General features: G+C 34.6%; 1 protein-coding gene and 1 long non-coding RNA gene across 3 annotated transcripts; one reads left to right on the top strand and one right to left on the bottom strand.

Moving 5' to 3' along the window:
- LOC109715607 lies at positions 342-2,341 on the top strand. Of its 2 annotated transcripts, none has more exons than XR_002217700.1 (4): positions 342-873; positions 993-1,080; positions 1,156-1,244; positions 2,164-2,341. It is a non-coding gene; the product is annotated as an uncharacterized LOC109715607 (long non-coding RNA). The 2 variants fall into 2 exon arrangements; XR_002217699.1 differs by having other exon boundaries at positions 948-1,080.
- Positions 3,169-5,540, bottom strand: LOC109715597 (jacalin-related lectin 3-like). Its single transcript, XM_020240707.1, has 3 exons — positions 5,468-5,540; positions 5,150-5,341; positions 3,169-3,671 (listed from the first exon to the last, which is right to left on the bottom strand). Exons 1-3 carry the CDS (start codon positions 5,468-5,470, stop codon positions 3,438-3,440), a joined length of 429 nt encoding a protein of 142 aa, XP_020096296.1. The 5' UTR covers positions 5,471-5,540; the 3' UTR covers positions 3,169-3,437.

Here is a 23,097-nt window from a genome sequence, read left to right as displayed (position 1 = left end):
ATTTATAATTTTTTCTCCTACATTCAAATTTTTTTAAATAAGTGATACAAAATTAATGTCTAAACTATAGGAATTTAAAAGTTTCTTAAACATATTAAATATGTTTAATTAAAATATTTACCAACATTACAAATTTTTGAAATAATAATAAAAAATTCCTCTAAATTTAAATTTTTAATTTTAATATTAATATTTAATATTTATATTCAACGTAGTTAGAAATATAACTATTTCTAAAATTCCGATAAATTAAATTAGTGTCTAAATTTGAGAAACACTAAAATTTCTAAAATAAGTGCCTAAATTTGGGTAATCAATCTGTGAGATCCCTGGTGTTTGACTGTGGAGGCTTGTCGACAGCTCTGGAGAGTGTCGGGACAAGTCCGAGTCGCGTTGGCGTCAAATAGACGCAAAACGGGCTCCGTACGACGCGAGGGCAACTTTCAGCGAAGAAAATCTGCAAACTGCAGTTTTTCTACTTGCTGTACCGGTACAGCCATTAAGGTGTACCGGTACACTGCACTGGGGCGCGCGCGGGTTGCTCTCAGGTTGGCTGCCGTACCGGTACGCGATCCCGTGTACCGGTACACCAGGGTAGGTAGAGGGCTAAATGAGTAATTTTCTCTCTCCCTCGTTTGTATCGCCTCCCTTCTCTTCTTATGGTGTCCGAACAGAGAGAGAGGGAGAGTTTTACCTGTTCTTCTTCTCTCTCTCTCTCGGTTGAAGGTAGGGAAGAAGCCGGTTGGGGAGTTCGTCGCCGACGTCGCGCCGCGAGCCGTTCGAGTGCGCGTGTGACCGGGGCGCTGCGAGGAGGCCGGGCGAGGGCGTGTCTTCGACGTTACTGTCGCCGCGTCGTAGTTCCTCACTGTGGAGGTGAGTTGTTTTGGTCGCATTTTTCCCCGAATCCATCTTCGATTCCAAGTTGCCCACGCGTGCTGTTTTCACAGATTTCCTGCGTCGACTGTTAGTATTTCGGCTCGTTCTCCGTGTAGGAGCGTCGGATCGCGACGAAACTTGGTTCATTGGATTCTAGACTGCGAGAGGATTCCACAGAGCCCTCATTTGCAATTTTTGGACAAGGTTAGCTTGGTCGAAACTAAACCTTTCTCAGCTGCTGTGAACTTAGGCTGATTTGTGTTATTTTGGTCGTTTTAGCTCGGCGACCGGTCTAGGTGGTCCCTGAGGAATCCGGCAGCATCGCGGGTGGCCGAGGCTGAGTTCGCTGCCAGGAAATTGCACTTGAGGTGGGTTACATCGGTTTTACTCCTAAGTGCTTATTAGTCGACATGTATAGATCTTGGTTTCGGTAATTAATGATAGCTCAAATTCATGGATTATTGTTAGAATGTAAAATCTGAATTTTCGAGCATATTTTATCAAGTAAATAGATCATACATGTTGGACTTGGAAATTGAATTAGGAGAAAACCTGCGATTTGGACCTGTCACCAGTTTTAACTACCTGATTTAGCTCTAGGAGCCGTTAGAAAATTGTACTGTCGCAGTTTCTTCGAGACGAGTACTCCAGGTAGTTTAGAATGTATTTACACTCGTGCTGGTTCGCCGAGTGGATTTTTACAGGGTCGTTCAGGTCGTTTCGGACTGTTGGGTGCCGTCAGAGTTGACGGTGGACCCGTATCGCCTTTTTGGCGTCAGATTGTGCCGAGGGCACGTTACCTGTTGGTTGTTAGACCAGTTTGAGTCGATTACTTGACTTTGGCTAGTTGGAGCCTGATTGAGCTCGACAGAGATACGCTGCATACTCGGTTGGGTAGCGCCCACGAGTGCCACTCCGGAGTCAGGCTTGTGCTTTTGCGTTGGTGTCGCTCATGCCAGTTGGACTTGCTCTCCACGGACCAGTTAGTGTGGATAGAGCCCGATAGTCGCAACGGGGCAGGGACGGGTGTATTCACAGTCCCGGGGACGGGTATGCTTACAGTCCCGATTGGATTGGGTCAGATTTGACATTTCCTACAGTTGGTTAGTGTAGAGCATGATAGTGTAGTGGATGATAGCGGTAGAGTATGCTTCCTGCTTTCCTTCTATCCTTGCTCCCTTCTGTAGACTTAGTGGGTGACCGATGTTTGTTTTTGGCGGTGCCCACTGAGGACTACTTGTGTTTACAGTAGTTCTCACGCCCTGTTCTTTTACCGCTATTTTGCAGAGCCGCAGGTACAGGCTGCTGCTTCCTCTGCTGAGCAGGATCGTGGCAAGGGCGTCGCGAGCTAGAGCCCTACCAGACTGATCGAGTTAGAGGCGTCCTCCCCTTACAGCAGGTAGTGATTTTTCTTTTGGAGCTTTTGTACATAGCAGTTGAACTCGCCAGTGCGAGTGGTTTTGTACTCGGGATTTATGTATATGTATAAAAAGCTCTTCTATGTTAGCTTCTTCATTTGCTCTATACTACTGTTTGTAGTATTGTTGCTTCTACAGGTACCAGTGACGCTTCGTATACGGGAAAAATTCCTTGTATACGGCGGATTTGTCGACGTGCCCGGGGAACAAGACATCCGGGGCGTGACACAATCAATTCCCCAAATTAGTGCAAATTAATGCGTAAATTTAGGATATCAATTAAAACTTTCTTTAAATGTTGCATAGTTTAATTACAAAAATAACCTCGAATGAAGTAACCCATTCACTTGATAAATGTTAAAATTACATCTTTACCGCCTATTGATCAACGGTTAAGATATTATTTATTTTTTTATAAAATAAAGTACCGAATCATTTCTGAAATAAATAATCATATATTTAATTACTTCTAGAAGTGTAGTTTTGCTTAAACTCATATTGAGAGCAAGAATGGTTTTAGAAGTACACAGAGTCATTTAATGTAGAATCTGAATCGATAATTAACACCATCAAGGATTAATTAAGAGAATCAGTCCACACGAAGTGTTAAGATTATAAGTTTTGAAAATTTATTACTTTTGTATCAAATAGTGCTATATAGATATTAAAAAATTAATATCATTAAAATATAATCCAATAAAATAAAATAGATTTTTATGGTTTATTTTTTGTGTTATGAGCAAGAATTTTACTGCCTTTATAGCTACTGGTAAAATTTTTTGTTAAAAAAAAAAAAAAATCTTTCGCATCTGTTGAGCCGAGCACTTGTTGTAGCATAAATTGGCACATTCCTAATATAAGAATGTCATATAAATTCATATAGTACAACACACTATATTACTATTTATTTATTATTTATAATACGACGGTAACACGTACAAGTGAATAGCATGCATGCTATTCTTTATTTCATAAACAAAAGGTGACAGACTTTTTTTTTTTTTTTTTTTAACTGACAACAAACCGAACATAGACACACATAAAGACACAATGGATACCCCAGCACACCAATGGCATCCTTATTTATTTATTTAGAAACATCATGTAATAAACCCGTAGAAGGGCATACGTGAGAGAACGGAACTAGACTTTAGTGTAGATTCCAATTGCATTAATGGCTTGATCGTCTTCCAGCCCAAAGAAGCCAACAATGTTACCAGTTGATTTCAGAAGGAAAGTACTTCCTTGCTCTTTACCATACGGTCCATACTGGCTAGTATTGGTGAACAAAATAAGAGATCGAGCAACATATTTGCCTCCTTTCCAATCCAATGTGCCTTGAATGCCGGTGAACAATTCATCAGCTCCCAAAGTAACCTGTAGAATAGAGAAATCAAATAGCAGTATATTATATATGAAAAAAAGTAGGTCATTTTTATTGTTTTCTTTTTTTTTTAAGCGATAGATAGCATGTGATCCGCTTCGTTTATTTCATTTAGAAATAAACTTAGCTGGAAATGTGAATTAACTAGAATTCGAACTTGGAACCTCAAATACCAACCATCAAATGCTTTGCCACTTATGCTAGGGACGGTTGGTCATTTTTATTGCATTAATTTGTTACATTTGAGTGCTGATGCAGGACTAAAGTATACACAAAGCTAAGTAGCTTCTCCTCCGAAATTCTTCTCCGGTTCTGTATTGTACCAACACTTACTCGAAATGTAGTTCAGATCGAACAAGTTAATTTGAACCTAGCAACTCCAAATACTCTTGTGCATCTGAATGTGCATAGCATCTGCAGCAAGCGCCTGGACTGATTGCACTTATTTTATGGCCGCAATAGTTGGAAAGGGGATTGAATTGACCGGCTTTCAAAGGAATTCGACTATTTGTTAGAATTCGTTTAGATTGGAAGTTAAATTCTAACTGGAGTAGCTAGGATGAAGATTTCCAATTTTTAATTAATAAATGGAGTAGAATTTAAATTTAAATTACAGTAAACAATATCCAATTATGACAGGATTTTGTGTACATTAATTGTAGCCTATGCATTATATAATGCATAGAAATGCTACTTAACTTTGGGCGGTCAACTTACCATATTAAAAATAGGTTAGGCTGGTTGACTCTGCTTTTGAGAGCCTTGCGTTAAAGTATTTTGGCACGCATAATGTATAGTTACATGTTTTTTTTTTTTTTTTTTTTTTTTTTCAGAGATAGGTAGCACGATACCCGCTTCATTTATTTTATTTAGAAATAAAGTTAGCTGAAAATATATAGTTGCATGTTAAAGAGGAAAAGGAAAAGATTTCTTTATTTTTATAGAAGACGAGGAAAAGGTGAAGCAGATTTAAAATAAGAGCTCAGATTGAACTAATTCTATGCATAAAAAAAAGCCAGATGTAATTTTTATCTTGACTAGTGAATCTTATTTCATCTGTATTTTATAATTATTTTCATTTATCTTGACTAGTGAATCTTATTTCATCTGTATTTTATAATTATTTTCTTTTCTTGTGTGAGTGCACCAACTTTTACTAACAGGTTTGTAGTAAAATGCAGATAAGCAAAAACTTAAAATATCATATTAAAAAAAAAAAATCAATACAATAGTACGTGATTCTGAAAATTTGAGGTGTAAAATAATATGAATTACACATCCGTACGTCTCGTATATATTATGCAACACTGTATAAAATGTAGCAGTGACCCTATGGCAATGTACCATGATGGAAATTGCGAATGTCGTGAATAAGGGTAAGGGTCCACGAAAGAAAATCTCTAGATATGACTGTAAAGTCTAAGCTAGCAAATCTAAAGAGGGAGTTAGAGAAATAAAGAAGAATACAGACCTCAACAACCTGTCCGACTTGACTACCATACACTGGAGTCCAAATATGTTGTGTCTGCTTCTCGTAAAAGAACCGAATGCCATTAATGTAATCATCATCATGCCAGACTTTGAAGCCCAATAACTTGGCGAGAATCCCCGTGTCGAATGAATTCCCTTTTGGTCCACCCCAAGGCCCCTGCTTGATGTCAGCCTACAAACAAATTGCATGTGGATGTGTATAGTTTAGACTAAATTAAGATGGACAAAAAAATGAGTGCAAGAAAGAACACTAATTATATATGCTCCGGTTAATGATCTAATTAATCTAATGAATCACCATTGTTGGACGTTGTTTGCTTGCTCACAAAGATGTCGTCGGATTGCTGTGAGGGATAGGATGAATGACTTGGGGATATTTATAAGGGAATATTAAGAGCACTCGTCTTAATTAAATATCTCGTCAAGGCTTCACCCGTACACACTAATTAATGTTGGAAAAGTGACAACGCATGTCATCCTCCCACCAGGAAGGCCTTGGAATGACGTCACCAACATATCCAACATATAAATCAGTGCTTATTTAGACGTATTTGGCCGGTAATGGTTTCGCGTTTCACGTTCCGCATCCCGCCGTGCAACTGTGTTTCACGCTCCAAATCTCGTCGTGGAATGGTGTTTTACATTCCGAACCTATTCAGCACTATGGCTGATAAATGAGCCTACTCGTGTTCGACTCATGTTCTGCTAGATTTTGGCTTGCTTGAGCTCTACTCAAAATTAAATAAGCCGAGCTTGAGTAGGAAAAAAAAATTTTGAAATTTATTTCAAGCCGAGCTTGAGTATTAAGTCTTGCTCACTGGTAAATGAGCAAGTCGGCCCGTGTTCAACTCGCGTTCGACTAGATTTTTGGCTCGCTCGAGCTTGACTCGAAATTAAATAAGACGAGCTTAAATATTACTGGACTCCCTCGAGAATATATATATATAATATATATATATATAATATAGTATAATATATATATATATAGTAATATAACTACGGTGAATATACGTGCAAATGCACGTAACACTTATTATAATTTATTAAATCAATATAAATTTATACATTATATATATTTAAAATCTTACAATAAAAATTATATTTATAATTTAATAAGTTATATTTTATTAGAAAATATTACAATATCCTAACAATATTCTTTTTTTTATATACATCGAACATTTTATATATTTTTGATTTTTATTAATCAAATTTAAATATGTGTTTTGAACTAAAAGCATCAAAATTTAATTCACATTACTTTAAAATTTAATTTTAATTTTGATCCACTGTAATCAAACAAATTAATTGTTAATTCAGATTAGATATCAAAAATATATTTTAATTCATAATTTAAACTCAAATTTTTAATTTTAATGTAAAATAGATAATAGGAATCGTATTTTTTAACAAATTGATCATAACCATTTGTTTTTATTTGAGATATTTTTTAACAAATTGATTATAATCATAGTAGGATTGAATTATAGATGGATATGAATGCTACTTTTAATAAATTGATCATGCTTGTTCTTATTTGAAATATTTTTTAACAAATTAATCATAACCATTAGGAATCAGATTTTTATATATTGTAGACAATTTAATAGATTGATCATAACCGTTCGTTTTTATTCGAGATATTTTTAACAAATTAATCATAATCATTTGTATGGAATATTATTTATTCTTTTAAATATAGTAAAGATTTTAATAGATTGATCATAACCGTTCGTTTTTATTGAATGTTTTAACAAATTAACTCATAACCATTCGTAAGGAAATATTATTTTATTCCTTTTTGGATATCCGTCTGTCATTGTCGAATTTTCTATATCGCTTTTATATATATAGTACAGATATATATATTATATAATATATATATAATAATTATATAATATATATATATATATATTATAGTTCCGGCTATGGTGCTTGTAAAAGCACCAAAGCACTTGGTGCTTGTAAATTTTTTACCGAAATTTATGCCTTTGATTATTTTCCACCCCGTTAGATTATACCATTCAACCAACCACCCATTTCAATTCCCTAAGGGCCCACATCATCCTAACCGCACAATCCTTAATCCAAGGACCGAAAACTTACAAGCACCAATGACTTGGTACTTTTAAAAGTATAGGAGCTCAATTATATATATATACTATATATATAATATAGTTTTGAAGCTACTTGCTTGGAAGCACGGAGCCCTCGTGCTTTCAGTCGTTTTCGATATTCGACTGGGTCCGAATCGTCGATCATCTCCGTTAAACTTGATCTAGAGTATTTGAAGTACCTAGAAAATAAATTTTATGATTTTTCGATATCATTTGCCTAGTGATCGAAGGGGCTCAAAATCAATAATTTTAATGGCCGTAGTGAGCCGTTTGCAAGTTTAACGGTATAGAAATATCCAAATCACGTGAAATTTTGATAGAAAATTCTTTACACTATATAAAACAAGATCAATATTTTTGATCTAAAATTTTAATGTCATATTATCACGTTTTGTAAGATTTTTATTTTCAGCCGTTGATTTTGAGCCCTTTCGTTCACTAGGCAAATAATATCGAAAAATCGCATAATTTATTTTCTAGGTATTTCAAAAACTCTAGATCAAGTTTAACAGAACCGATGGACGATTCGAAAGTCGCAACATGAAAAACGACTCCATGCTTCCAGAAACATAGTAGCCTCCCTCTATATATATATATATATATATATAGAGTGAGGCTACTATGCTTCTCGAAGCACGGAGCTTGCTTCCAGGTCGTTTTCGATGCTGCGATTTTCGAATTGTCGATCGACTCCGTTATACTTGATCTAGAGTATTCGAAGTACTTAGAAAATAAATTTTACAATTTTTCGATATCATTTGCCTATGTGAATTAAAGGGCTCAAAATTAACGGCTGAAAATAAAAATCTTACAAAACGTGATAATATAACATTAAAATTTTAGATCAAAGATATTGATCTTATTTTATATAGTATAAAGAATTTTCTATCAAATTTCACGTGATTTGGATATTTCTACATCGTTAAACTTGCAAACGGCTCACCACGGCCTTTAAAATTATTGATTTTGAGCCCCTTCGATCACTAGGCAAATGATATCGAAAAATTATAAAATTTATTTTCTAAGTACTTCAAATACTTGAGATCAAGTTTAATGGAGCCGATTGACGATTCGAAAATTGCAACGTCGAAAACGACCCGGAAGCACGGAAGGCTCTATGCTTCCAGAAGCATAGTAGCCTCACTCTATATATATATACATATATATATATATATATATATATATAGTAGGGCTACTGTGTTATTAGGAGCACACCAGCTCTTGTGCTCCTAACTTTCTAACCACCCATCAAGTTTGATGGGTGGTTAGAATAAAAGGGGGAAGAGATATTAAAGAGAAATTCAACAAAAAGAGAAATTGAGACACCTAATTTCTTTCCAATATCTCTTCCCTCTCTCATTCTAACCACCCATCAAACTTGATGGGTGGTTAGAGAGTTAAGAGCATAAAAGCTACTGTGCTCCTAATAGCACAGTAGCCCTGCTCTATATATATATATATAAAGTCCGGCTACTATACTTTTATGAGTATTGGCTCTCGTATACTCATAAATTTTCGGCCCTTAGATTTATGTCATTAATTATTTTTATCCGTTAAATCATACTATTTAACTAACTACCCACTCAACCCTAGGGGACAACTATCATCCTAACCACACATCCCATCAATTAACAGTTAAAAATTTATAAGTATAAAGGGGTCTATACTCATAAGAGTATAGTAGCCCCAGGGGTCTATACTCATAAGAGTATAGTAGCCTCAGCCATATATATATAGAGTTCGGCTGGGATATTATCGATAGAACTATGCATTTAGTGCTATCAAGTTTTCCGCTGTTAGATTTAACCCTTTGACTATTTTCACCCGTTAGATTATACTATTAAACCAACAACTCACTCAACCCTAGAGGACCCACATCATCCTAACCGTACATTTTTTAATCTAAGGGCCGGAAACCTAATAGCACCAAATGCTTGGTGCTATTGATAGTATTCCAGCGTAGGTCTATATATATATATATATATATATTAATATATAATATATATATATATAATAATATATATAGTAGCGTACGGCACTATACTCTTATGAGTACGATCGCCTCGTACTCATAGTTGTTTTCGATGATTAGAGCTTCGAAGTCGACGAGTCCATACCGTTAAAACATATCGATAGGAGTATTTAAAGTTTCTAGAAATAAATTTTATAATTTCTTTCAACATCCCTTTACCTTAGCGATCAAAAGCTCAAAAAATTGATAATTTTTAACGGCCGGTATGGGATAACTGTAGTTTAACGGTGTAAAAGAATTGGAATAGATTAAAGTTTGATAAAAAATCTATTTCACTATCTAGATAAAGATCAATAACTTCGTATCTTAAATCTGAAGGATCCGATCATCTATTTTTAGAAACGTTGTTGTCGATTTTGACTATTCATTTTATCCGTTTGATGACTTTATTATGATATTCCGAAAAATTACAATAATTTATTTTTTAAAAGTTTCAAATCTCTAGATCATATTTAAACGAGTGGATCGTCGATATCGGAAGCCAAATCATCGAAAACAACTGATGAGTAGAAGGCTAAACATCTCATAGAGTATGAGTGCCTACTCTAGATATATTGATATAATATAGATATAGATATATATATATTATATATATATATAGTATAATAGTATATATATATACTCTATATAAGAGAGAGAGAGAGAGAGAGAGAGAAGAGAGAGAGAGAGAGGGAGAGAGTCCGGCTGAGATACTATTCTTCGTGCTATCGAGTTTTCCGCCGTTAGATTTAACCCTTTGATTATTTTTATCTGTTAGATTATACTATTCAACCAACCACACCCACTCAACCCTAGGGGCCCACATCATCATAACCGCACATTTCTCAATCCAAGAACTAAAAAACTAATAACACCAATAGCTTAGTGCTATTGATAGTATTCCAGCCTAGTTCTATATATATATAGAGAAAGAGAGAGAGTCTGTCTATGGTGCTTTCAAGAAGTTAGTGCTTATAAATTTTTCACCGTTAGATCTACCAATTTAATCATTTTCATCCTGTAGTGTTTCGGAGGTTTGGATAGGATTGGCTACAGTATTAGTGACTGGTCGACACATCTGGAGAGTGTCGAACTGAGTCGGAGTCGTTTCTGCACGAAATGGATGCAGAAATGGACTTAGCGCACTCAAAGGAGCAAAACTGGAGTTTTGCTAGTTTCGGGCGCCCAGAACAGGGTTTGGGTCGCCCAGAACTCGAGTATTGAACTGAGCAGAACTGGTAGCCAATTCGGATCCTAGTTTCGGGCACCCAGTTGTGGGTCCGAAAGTTCACCTTGGGAGTATCGTTTGCGCTGACACGTGGCTGGTGGTAGGTGAGGTCCGCCGGACCAGGATATAGGCGCAGCACACCGCGGGCGGAGGAACCGAAGTGAGAGCTTTGTGTAGCCTGGAGGATTCACACGCCCAGAACACGGTTTCGGGCGCCCGAAAGTGCCCGTTCCTGCAGGACAGCAGATTGACAGCTCTTGTTTCTGAGGCTTATTTTATCCTCTCATCTCCCTATAAATAGCTGGTATTCGACCCCTGAGAAGCCTTTTCATCCCTTCTTCACAGAGAAGCTATATTTTGCATCTTAGCCCCTCAAATCACTCCAAATTCTACAATTTGAAGCTCGAGGACTGCGGTTTCTGTAGAATTCCAGCAGCGACTTCCGGCGTTTTGGCTCGTGTGCGACGTAGAAGGATTGGATTGCTGCGAACTTGGTTTGGTGGTTAGAGGACTTCTTGGAGATTTTGTGGAACAAATTCGACAAAAATTTATTGAGGTTTGTTTAGTCAATTTCATATTTTCCTGAGCTGCTGGTGTTTTGGACCTAAAATTGAGTTTTCTTTGGTTTTCTTGGACCAATTCTTGGAGGGAGCTGGATTTGCAACCTGAGATTGATACTCCATCATAATTCACTGGATTTGAGACCTTTTCTCACCTGATTTGAAGATTGAAAAGTGAAGTTGACATTGAAATTGAGGCTATTTTAAGGTTAAGTGCTGAATTTTGGATTATTGATGGAGTTTTGGTGGTTTTTGTGTGCAGACCCATAGAGTGCTTGTAGCTGGTTCGGGGTAGTCTCGGCTGAGTTCTTCCAGTGACTTCGCAATCTCTTGCTGCTGTGGATTAGCGCTAAAGGTGGGTTAATGATGCTTACTGGGATTTGCGGATTTCCTCCTAAGCCTATATGTTGTTAGCATGTGTTTTAGCTTTATTCTTCGTGTTAGTAGCTCAATTCTTTGATTTGCATGCTTTGGAATCTGAATTTGGAGCTTAGAATATTAGCTGAATGATACATGTTGGATTTGAAATTGACTTAGGAGAAAACTACCGATTCTACACCGTCATATTCTGAAACTACCAGATTTAGCTTTAGGAGCCGTAATTTGTTTGTATCGCCGCAGTTTGTAGGCGGTGGATACCCTGGATAGTGTAGAATGCATTTATGCTCGTGCTGAGATGCCGAGCTTATTTTTACAGCAGTGTTTAAGTTGTTCCGGACTGTCGGGCACCGTTGAGGTTGACGGTAGACCCAGATTGCTGTTTTGCATCAGATTGTGTCGATGGCACGTGAGTTTGGTTGTTAGACCCTATTTACTTGACTATAGCCTGTGAGAGCCTGATTTGAGCTCGACAAAGATATGCTTGTAGCGCCCACGAGTGCCACTTCGAAGTCGGGCTTTGTGCGTTTGCGTTGGTATCGTTGTGTCCTGGTTGGACTTGCTCTCCACGGATGGCTGAGCGTGGAGGTAGTTGTATAGCTTCAACAGGCGGGACGGATGTATTCACAGTACCTAGTAAGATTGGGTCAGAGCTTGACTTATTTTACAGATAGTCAGTGTTGGATCATGAGAGTATAGTGACATATAGCTGTAGATTGTTTCCAGATCTTTACTATCATTGAGCATATCATCTGTAGACTTAATGGGTGAGCCGTTGAGGTCGGTAGCGTTACCCACTGAGGACTACTTCATTTTGCAGTAGTTCTCACGCCCAGTTGTGAATCTTTTGCGGAGCCTTCTTCTTCGACTACTGCTGTCGTGGAGACTTATCGTGGAAAGGGAGTTGCGAGTTAGATCCCTTCCCAGTTGCTGCTGATCTAGAGCATACCAGTTACAGGTAGTTGTAGTTTTTTATTTTTATACATACTGATGTTTATATTTCGCTGGAGCGAGCGTTTTATATACCAGAATTTTATGTATGTATAGTAAACCTTTGTTATTATATATGTTTTCTTTTAGCAGCTCTATACTACTGGTTGTAGTGTTGTATGATTACAGGTACAGGTACAGCTTCGCTTCGTATACAGGAAAAATTTCTATATATACGGCGGGTCTGTTAGCTTGCCTGGGGAAACGAGTAATTCGGGGCGTGACACATCTATTATATTATACTATTTAACCAACCACCCACTCAATTCTAAGGGACCACTATCATCCTAACCACATATCTCTTAATCCAAAGGTCGAAAATCTACAAACACTAATAACTTGATACTTTTAAAAGCATAGGAGCTCGATTATATATATAGAGAGAGAGTCCGACTGCTATACTATCGATAGTATCAAGCGCTTGGTATTATTGAGTTTTTCGTTGTTAGATCTATTTCTTTGACCATTTTTATCTGTTAGATCATACTATTCAACCAACCACTCACTTAATCCTAGGGGACCACTATCTTTCTTAACGTAAATCCCTTCATCCAAAGGTCAAAAACCTAATGACATCAAGCGTTTGGTATTATTAATTTGATCAGATATATTAACATTTGAAAATTTTCTTAATTTTTGGATATGACTTTTCTCTATTTTTGGCATGTTTGGTATTAAGAGTTACCAAACACGATTAAACAAAACAGAGTTATAGTAAAAGCATAGATAAATATTCTTCTCCAATTTTTCTACGGAATCAGAAAACATATAAGCCTCGTTTGGATACTCATAAAAACATAGTATAGTTAACTATGCTACACTGGCAGAAAAATTATCCTGTGAAGCGTTTAGAAGAAAAAAATTGATGTTATTTTTGGAGTATAGTTAAACTATACTTGAAACAAATGAGTAAAATTATTATCTACTCTAATCAAAGGAAAAAAATTTCACCATTTTTGGGCTCCCTAATCCCAAAGATGTATCAAGCTCTAAATTATAAATTCCAACATAAAATATTAAATTTCAACCTTGATTTAAAATTTAAAATTTAAAATTTTAATACGAAATTTTAATTTTAATTTTAAAATTTAAATTTATATTCAAATTTTTAATTTCAAATTTTAAATTTTGAATTTTAAATTTTAAATACCAAAAATTTNTATAATTTCAAATTTTAATTTTTGAATATTAAATTTTAAATTTTAATTTTCAAAGAATAATTTTTAAATTTTAAATTTTAATTTTCAAATTTTCTAATATTATAATTTAAAATTTTAATTTTCAAATTTTAATTTTCAATTTTCAAATTTTAAATTTTAATTTTCAAATTTTAAATTTTAAATTTTAATTTTAAATTTTTAAATTTCAAATTTTAATTTTTAAATTTTAAATTTTAATTTTTAGTGTAGTGTCCCTGGAGTTTAGCTGTCTGAGAGACTTCAACATCTGTGGCTTGTTGACATGTCTGGTGGGTGTTGGGACAAGTCAGAGTCGTTTTGGCGCGAATCGGATGCAAATAGACTCGGCACAGTGCGAGAATGAAATTCTGACACTGAATCTGTAAAGTGCAGGATTTCAGTGTTGAGTACCGGTACCCCAGAGGGATTACAGAAGTGAATGCTATCGGGTTTGCGCAATTTGATGCCGAGTACCGATACCTGTTGGTGCGTACCGGTACTGGAACTGAGTACCATTACCGCATCGGGCTAGTACTAGTACCCATCGCGTAAGATTGATGAAAGATGGCCGAGTACCGGTACCCAAGTTCAGTACCGGTACTCCAAAAGGCAAATTGAGTTGGTAAGGGATATTTTGATCTTTTTGATTGTCGATAAGTACAACCGACCCCCGGCCTTCCCTCTTTGTGCCTGAAGGTGGAGAACTCTGGTTAGCTTCTCCTCTCTCTCTCTCTCTCTAGTTTCTTTTCTCTCCTCGTTGGGAGCTTGAAGAATGAGCTGATATTTCTTCTCGTCGTCTTGGGGGTTCACTTGTGTGCTGTGGTGGAGTCCGGTTGAGGCCGTTGGAGGTCAAGTTAGCACGAGGGTCCTCCTATCGACTTCGAGCCGACGTTGGACGAGCGTTCAAAGTAGCGTTCAAGGTGGGTTAATGTTTATGAAAATCGTCGGATTTTCTTCTAAGTCATAGAATTGTTAGAATGTATTCTTGGCTTTGTTTATCATGTTTAGTAGCTCGAATTTATAAATTTGCATGTTTTATATGAAATCTGAATTTGGAGCATTATTTAGTAATTTTAGATGAAGTATATCTTCTGAACTGGGATTTGACTTAGGAGAAAACTCGTTAAACCTACACTGTCACTTTTTGAAAAGTTACCAAATTTAGCTTCAGGAGCTGTTATTCTTTGGTATCATCGCTGTTAGTGCGTAGTAGATACTCAGATTAGTGTAGGTTGAGTTTACGCTCGTGCTGAGGGGCCGAGCTCGTTTTATAGTAGTGTTTGAATTGTTCCATACTGTTGGGTGTCTCGTGGTTGACGATGGACCCAGATGTTTGCGTCTTATTCTCCTCTTAAATAAAATGCTACATTACAAAAAAAATTTCTTATAAATATTTATTTTTTACGTTTTCTTCTTAATTGTCAAAAACTTATATTTTACCCCATCAACATTTCAAGTTGTTGTATTTTATCGCTATTTTGCTTATTTCTTATAATTTATATCAAAAATATTTTTCAAAGTAACAAAAATATGTTAAAAAATTATTTTTTCGATATAAAAGAAATAAGGGCAATTTGGTCATTTTGTTTTCTCCATTAACATCGTACCATCTCAAAACATTTTTGAAATTTTAAGGGCGCAAAACATAAAATTTTGAAAGTCATGAAGGAAAAGTAAAAAAGTAGATATTTATAAAGAGATTTTCGATATTTTAGCCTAAGTAAAATTAAAATAAAAATTATCTCATAAGATAATTGTATTTCTAGTCAATTTTAATTTTTTGGGCAATTTAGTCCCTAAAACAAATAAAAAAATTTCTTGGTAGTTAATCTTGATAATTAAAAATTCTCTATTAAAAAATTTCTAGCATGAAGGTGACTGTCTTATTTTTTCCAATCTGTTCAGATATATTTTTTTAAAATTTACTACACTATACATCAACCACAAACTGACATAATTAAAGAATACTTAACACACAGATGCTACCCTCATTTATTGATGTGGAAAGATCACATAGTAAATCTACATGGGTGCGTTTGGCTTGCGCTATCTTTTTACGATTCTAAGTAATCTAATAGAAATAAAAAAATATGACGCTGCTTGACTAAACGCATAAGTAATATAGTTGGTAATATTAAATTTACTTGGAAATGAGATTTATCCCAGAGTACTAATCTCATTTCCTTGAGGGGGATGGGTATCCTCATATTAATTATGTTTAATCTCTTTCTTTCTTCCTACCCACCGACTAGGGTATTATTTTATTTTACACTCTAACCTCACATCTCTCTCTAAACTTTTTTTTTCTCTTTAAACTTCAGCTCTTTTTCTCTCTCTAAACTAATTAAGCTCTCTCTCCCCCTTTTTTTTTTAAATATCAACTCTCTCACTCCCTCTAATCTCGACTTTATTTCTCTTTCTATTTCTTTAATTATGCTCTCTTTCTTTAAAATATAAAATTTAAAATTTAAAAGTTAAAATTTAAAAATTAAAAATTCAAATATAAATTTAAAATTAAAATTAAAATTTAAAATTTGAATATAAAATAAAAATAAAAATAAAAATTTAAAGTTTGAGTCCAAAATCAGAATCAGATTTTAAGAAATAGGTTTTAGTTGCTTTTAATTTTGGGCTTCAAAAATTAAAAAACTGATTCTAAAAATTAGAATTATATTTTGAAAACGATATTGTCAAACATTTTATTGAGCCGAAAATTATTTTTTAGCCAAAAGTCACTTTTCATATATATATAGAGAGAGACAGCAGGTTTTAATTGCTTTTTTAGCTATATATTGTTTTTTTTTTTTTCTTTATTTGTATGGGGATATTGTTAGTTTGTATCAGCCCATATATTTATGTGGTCGAAATTATAAATTTGGTCATATGTTGGTCAGTTATTTCTCCAATTAATGGTGAGATGGTATGGCTTGAATAAGGAGCAGAAAGGGTTAATTTATTGCGCTAGTACTTTTTGAATTTTTACAAAAAAATTTTCACTTTAAACTCTATTTGTTTAAAATAAATTTATACTCTCTACAGTGATATTGATTTTTTTTTATAAAGTTAGTAAAATAAATGAAAGGACTGTTAGGCGCCAACCAATTAATATATCTTCAAAAAACATACATGTTGATCTCTATCTAAGAATTAATTTAGACCTCTGATAATTGAATCAACAAAAATTATCCGATGAACCTGACCTTCTACGATACTAATGTAAAATTTCTACTAATGTGGGATCATTCGGCTTCTGTAATGTTTTTTCTTTCCCGTTCCTTTCCGTCTTAATTAATTAGGTGCTTCGAATATTCAACGATAAATATGATAAAATGTAAAAATTGGTCGATCATGTAAGAATTCAGAAAAATAAATATTTAATTAGATTTTTAATAAATCGAATTATAAATTTGTGGATATTAAGGACATAGTTTTGAATGTAATAGTTGGATTAAATATATGAATATTTGAAAATTTTCTAAGTTTTTGGATAAACAGCTCTTCTCTACTTTTGGCATGATTTGGTATTAAGAGTCGCCTAACATGATTAAACAAAATAGAGTTACAATAAAAAAAAATGAATATTCTTCTCCAATTTTCGAGGGATCCAAAAAAATAATAGGTATTGTAAGAGAATACAAAACTATTTTTCTGTCCTATTTTCTCATCATATATAACAATCATTTTGCAATCCTAAATTCTCTGTCTATCCGAAACATGCTAAATCTTAGTATTCGGACATTACAAGTATACATACGCAGATTATATTACAACTAACTAATTATATAGGCTCCAGTTAATCCAATTTATCTAATGAATCACCATTAATTGTAATTGGTTGTTAATTAATTTGCTCTAAAAAATGACGCGGATTGCTTGCTCTGAGGGATATGATGACCCACTGTGGGTATTTATTAAAGGGAATATAAGGGCACTCGTCTTAGCTGGTTAAGGTTTCGCCCCTACGTACGTACACACTCATTTAGGTTGGAAAATTGGCAAGGCATGTCGTCCTTAATTACACCTGGAAGGCCTTGGAATGCTTCTCAGCTGGACATGTCACAATCATATCAAACATATCAATCGCTGCTTAATTTGACGTCTGTTAGGCTGATAACGATTTCGTAAAACCACGTCACCGATCATGCCGTCAAGCTGTGTTTCACGCTCTAGACCTCGCCGTCGAATGGTGTTTTATATTTCAAATTAACCTGTTTGACACAGATGTTTGGCTTGTAACGGATTCGTACTTCACGCCCCAAATGCCGCCACCGAGCCATGTTTCACGCCCTGAACCTCACTGTCAAATGGCGTTTTACATTTCAAATCTATTCAACACAAATGTTTGGCATGTAACAGATTCGTGCTTCAAGCCCCAAATGCCGCCACTGAGCCGTGTTTCACGCTCCAAACCTCACTGTCGAATGGCATTTTACATTTCAAATCTATTCAACACAGATGTTTGGCCTGTAATGGATTCGTGCTTCACGCCCCAAATCCCGCCACCGAGTCGTGTTTCCCGCCACAAACCTCGCTGTCGAATGGCGTTTTACATTCCAAATTAACCTGTTCGACACAAATCGTGTTTCACGCTCCAAATCTGTTCGGCTCAAATTATATTTCACATCCCAATGTGTCTAAAAAATAGATCTTTCAAGCACGAAAGGCCTCAAGACCAAACATCAAAGACAACTAACAACTCCATCTGGCACGAAAGAGCACACATCTTCATCTGGTTAAGGCTTCGCCCGTTCACACATGTGGGAAAATTGACCATGCATGTCCTCCTAGGTGAGAATACGAAAGGTGTATATTGTTTTATTGCCACACTCTGAAAGTCCTTGGAATCTACGCATTCACTGCTTACCTTAATTACATGTTACAATCATATATATATATATATATATATATATATACAATATCAAAGTGCTTATCTAATTTAATGTGTTTTTGGCTCCTAGCGAAATCGTGTTTCACATCCCACCCTAGTCGCCCCAAGTGGCACAGTATTTCATGCCTCATACATGTTTATACTTATCGTGCAGTCTAAAGAATAAGTTCATCAAACACAAAATGCCTCAAGACCCAACATCAAATATAAATATTAAACTTCACCAACTCCTCCGATTATTAAGTAAATAGCACATCCGATTAAACGCATATATAGTCCGAATAAAATAGTTCAAAATTAAAATTAAATACTCAACAAATAAACAAATAGGTAAATAAGTAGTCAAATTAAGGTCTATAAATTTGCACAGATATCACCTAACTATTCAGCTAGATCTGCCCTAGTAATTCACTGAGTCAGTTCACGCCTAGCGAACCAGAGCTGAAATTAATATTGATAGACATATTTAGAGCTAGCTAGCTACTAGTGAGCATGTAAACAAAAATAGCTGAAAATAAATAGCACAATAAGCTACAGTATCAATATACATACCCGAATCCGATCCAATCAAATATGCATCGAGAACTTTTCTTACGAACTGCATGTCAAGTACGTCCTCTGGCTATCCAACACCATTAATTGCTCCTCATATATGGAACCCATCTCGTTTGATCATCGGAGAAGTCCTCAAATTCGTCGACAACACGGACGAAGCCAGAATTCAATCAAGAAGGGGGTCAAAATAGATACGAATAAAAATTTTGGTGGATAAATAAGATTTTACGCACCTATATATTCAATTTTTTAATAAATTTTTTTTGATTAGATAATTAACGTAAAAAAAAATATTAACTTTATTTTTTTGATTTACACTTGATTAGTTTATAATTATTTTATTTGTATAATTCTATCCAAATAACTTGAGAAATTTTACTAAATCTATAAGTAACTCAGTCAGTGATTTAATTTTAATTTTTAAATTTTTTGTAAATAAAATTATAATAATCTATGGCTATTATATATCTAATAGAGCTATTAAATTAATTTAGTATAATATTTTATTTAGTTAAATAAAATAGCCCAGATCCGTCCGTTTGCATCCCTATTTGAAATAAATTAATAAAATTATTACGTGCATTTGCACATACACTCAACTAGTATATATATATATATANGACGCGTTTGCAGGCCGACCACACCCAGAGGCAAGCAGCAGCAGTCCGCAGCAATCCTCCGCGGTGGTGCGCTTGTTCTGTGTGGAAAACAATTATAATAAGCTATTAAAAAGACTAATAAAAACTGTCAGGTGGTGCAAAGCGAATCTGTTAATGGGTGAATATCTTTTACTATATTCAAGTGTAGGAGAGGTTTTCTATCAATTAAAAATATTAAATGTTTTAAGAATTAAAAGAGCAGAGGAAATTGATAAAAGAAGAATAATTGATAAGAAGAGATGAATCGGATTGGGAAAAAGCAGGAAACTGAATTGAAATGATTCATTATCTCATTCTGTTTGGTTCGCCACCTGAATCGGTCCGTTGCCGGTGTATGGTTCAATATTAGACAAGTAATTAAATTAATATGCCAATTTTATCTTTATAATATATTAATTTAAATTCAAACTGAAAATTAAATATTAAAAATTTGCGTTCAAATTTTAAAATGATGTCAAAATTTTAAATATATTTTTTAAAAAATTTGAAATTGAATGGATAATTCAAAATATAAAACTAAATTTTGATTTATTCAAATTCAAACTTAAAAGTATAATTTAAGTTTCAATTTGAATCCATAAATTAAATTTAAATTTTAAATAAAATTTAAATAAAATTTTAGATTTTTAATTAAATTTAAATTTAAATTCAAATTTATAAATTAGATTTCAAAATGCTTGATTGAATTTTAATTTTTAATTTAAGTTCAAATTAAAATTTATAAATATAATTTTTAAACTTAAACTTATATTTTAATTAAAAAATAAGCTTAAAAAGTTAAATTTAATCCAAATAAATTCATTTTGCCTGAATTCAATTTTCAATCCGGCCTTCTAGGTCGGATTGGAAAAAGAGGTAATTGGGGAGATTCTCGTTCACCCGAAAATTGAAATCGAAATGAAAATCCCGTATACCAAATACGGACAAACGGATTCGTACATTTCGATTCCAGAGTAAAAAAATGGGCGGACCAAGCATGCTCACTAAGTAATCTAATTAATTACCATTTGTTGGCTATTTATTTTCAAATGCTGTGGATTGCTATACGGAATCGGATGAATTGGGTGGGATATTTACAATACATGTCTTATCTCGGTAAGGTTTCACCCGTACGTAGACACTAATTTTACGTTGGAAAATTGATAATGCACGCATGTGATCCTTACACCTGGAAGGCCTCGGAATGCTTCTCTTGACACGTCACAATCATAATAATATCCAACATATCAATCGCTACTTAATTTGACGTGTGTTTTGGCGGTACCGGTTTCGTGTTTCACGTCCCACATCCCGCCATCAAATTGTGTTTCATGCTCCAAATCTCGCCTTCGAATGGTGCTTTATATTTCATACCTATCCGACAAAGATGTTTGGTCTGTAACGGATTTGTGCTTCACGCCCCAAATCCCACCGCCGAACTATGTTTCACGCTCCAAATCTCGTTGTCGAATGGCGTTGTACATTCTAAATCTATTCGACACGAATATTTGCCGATAGCCGATTCATGTTTCATGTCCCACATCCCGCTATCGAATCATGTTTCACCCCCCGAACCTTGCCGCCGAATGGTGTTTGACATTCCAAACTTGTTCGACACAAATCATATACGATTCAAATCGTATTTCACGTTCCAATATATTTAAAGAACAGATCATATACAAGTTGTATCTCAACGCATAGAAAAGTTTTTTCTTTTTATGGTCTGTGTGTGAAGTCCAAGAAAATAAATAGATCGGTTTAGTTCTGAAATACCCCAAGTTATTTCGGCAATGATATGGTACGTAGACATAGACCATCATCTATTTACTCACAATATAGACTTTTGTTGGACTTATTTAAGGATGTATGTAATTCTTATCATGATTAAGGATATGGCCTCTTCTTGAACATGTGCAAGCATGCTTCTTCCACAAACCTGATTGTCCGAATGAAACTGTGTTTCACGTCCCAAACATGTTCATCTCAAATCGTGTTCCACACCCCAATGTATTTAGAGAATAGATCCTTCAGACTCAATATTAGAAACAAATGTTAATTTCAACTAATAACTCCAATTGTTAAGTAAATAATACATCATGTTCATCCCAAACCATGTTTTACATTACAAATCATATTTCACATTCCAACGTGTCTAAAAAATAAATACTTCGAACACACAAGGCATCAAGACCCAATATTAAAACAAATATTAAATTCAACTAATTAATAACTCCAATTATATATTAAGCAAATAGCACGAATGTCTAACCCACAGTCGAAATAAAATAGTTCAAAATAAAATTCAAAACCTCAAAAAACAAAACAAAACAAAACAAAACAAATAGGTAAATAAGGAAAGTGCCATTAAAATATTTGTACATATATTATCCAACTAGTCAACTACGCCAATAATTCTCTCAAGAGATCTGACGATCGAACTTGATCTAAAATGGTAGGCCAATAGGGTTAGTTACTAGTAAGTAAACAAAACAAAATTAAAATAAATTGCAGTACAAGCTACAATATTAATATACATCTGGATGCAACCGGATCATGTACTCGATTCCAATGCTGTCATGGTTTTTTTTTTTTTTTTTTTGAGAAAAAGGTAGCACGCTACCTTTTTCATTCAATAAGAAAATGAATTAAACTACATGGGTGAGACAGCAAAGGCCTCGACGTGTGGCGAAAAAAAAAAAATTGTTAACTATATAGATCAGTCACTCCACAGTATTAAGATTCTTCCACAAGTCCATCAGTTGTTTAATTTTGTAGATATCGACTATTGGGTCAGTCTGGATCATCCTAAAGATCGCCCTATTCGTAAAGTCCCAAATGACCCACCAGCAGGCAATAAGTCCACTAAGTCCGGTTGAGGTCGGTTGTGTTGTCTTTCTTCCTGCCCATCTGTCCCAGACAAAGTGCACTAAGTCAAGATAATTGGCTTCCGTTCCATTACAACAATTAAGGCTCCAACTCCCTAGAGCAAGTAGCAAAGGGCTTGGTGGTTGGTATCCGAGACCTAAGTTCGAATTCTAGTTTGATTTATATTTCTAGGTAAGTTTATTTCTAAATAAAATAAATGAAGCGGGTAGCGTGCTACCTATCTCTCAAAAAAAAAAACAATTAAGGCTCCAACTCCCACATGTCGGATTCTAACATCCACATATCAGATTCCAACAATATTCGTGTGTAAATCATGTACAAAATAAAAAGTAATTCAACTTACATATATTTTCTCGTTTTAATGCATACAAATAACTAGTTTACTTACCTTAATTAGTGCATCGAGAAGTTATTTATGTCAAGTTCGAAAATAAATTGATTAGTTTACTTCTAAAATTTCCCAAGTCGAGTCGTCAATGATATCGTAGTAGTCGATCAT

Source organism: Ananas comosus, linkage group 9 (assembly GCF_001540865.1).
Source record: "Ananas comosus cultivar F153 linkage group 9, ASM154086v1, whole genome shotgun sequence".
Lineage (NCBI taxonomy): Eukaryota > Viridiplantae > Streptophyta > Magnoliopsida > Poales > Bromeliaceae > Ananas > Ananas comosus.
Note: the sequence above shows the minus strand (reverse complement) of the source record. Positions and strands in the feature narration are given on the sequence as shown.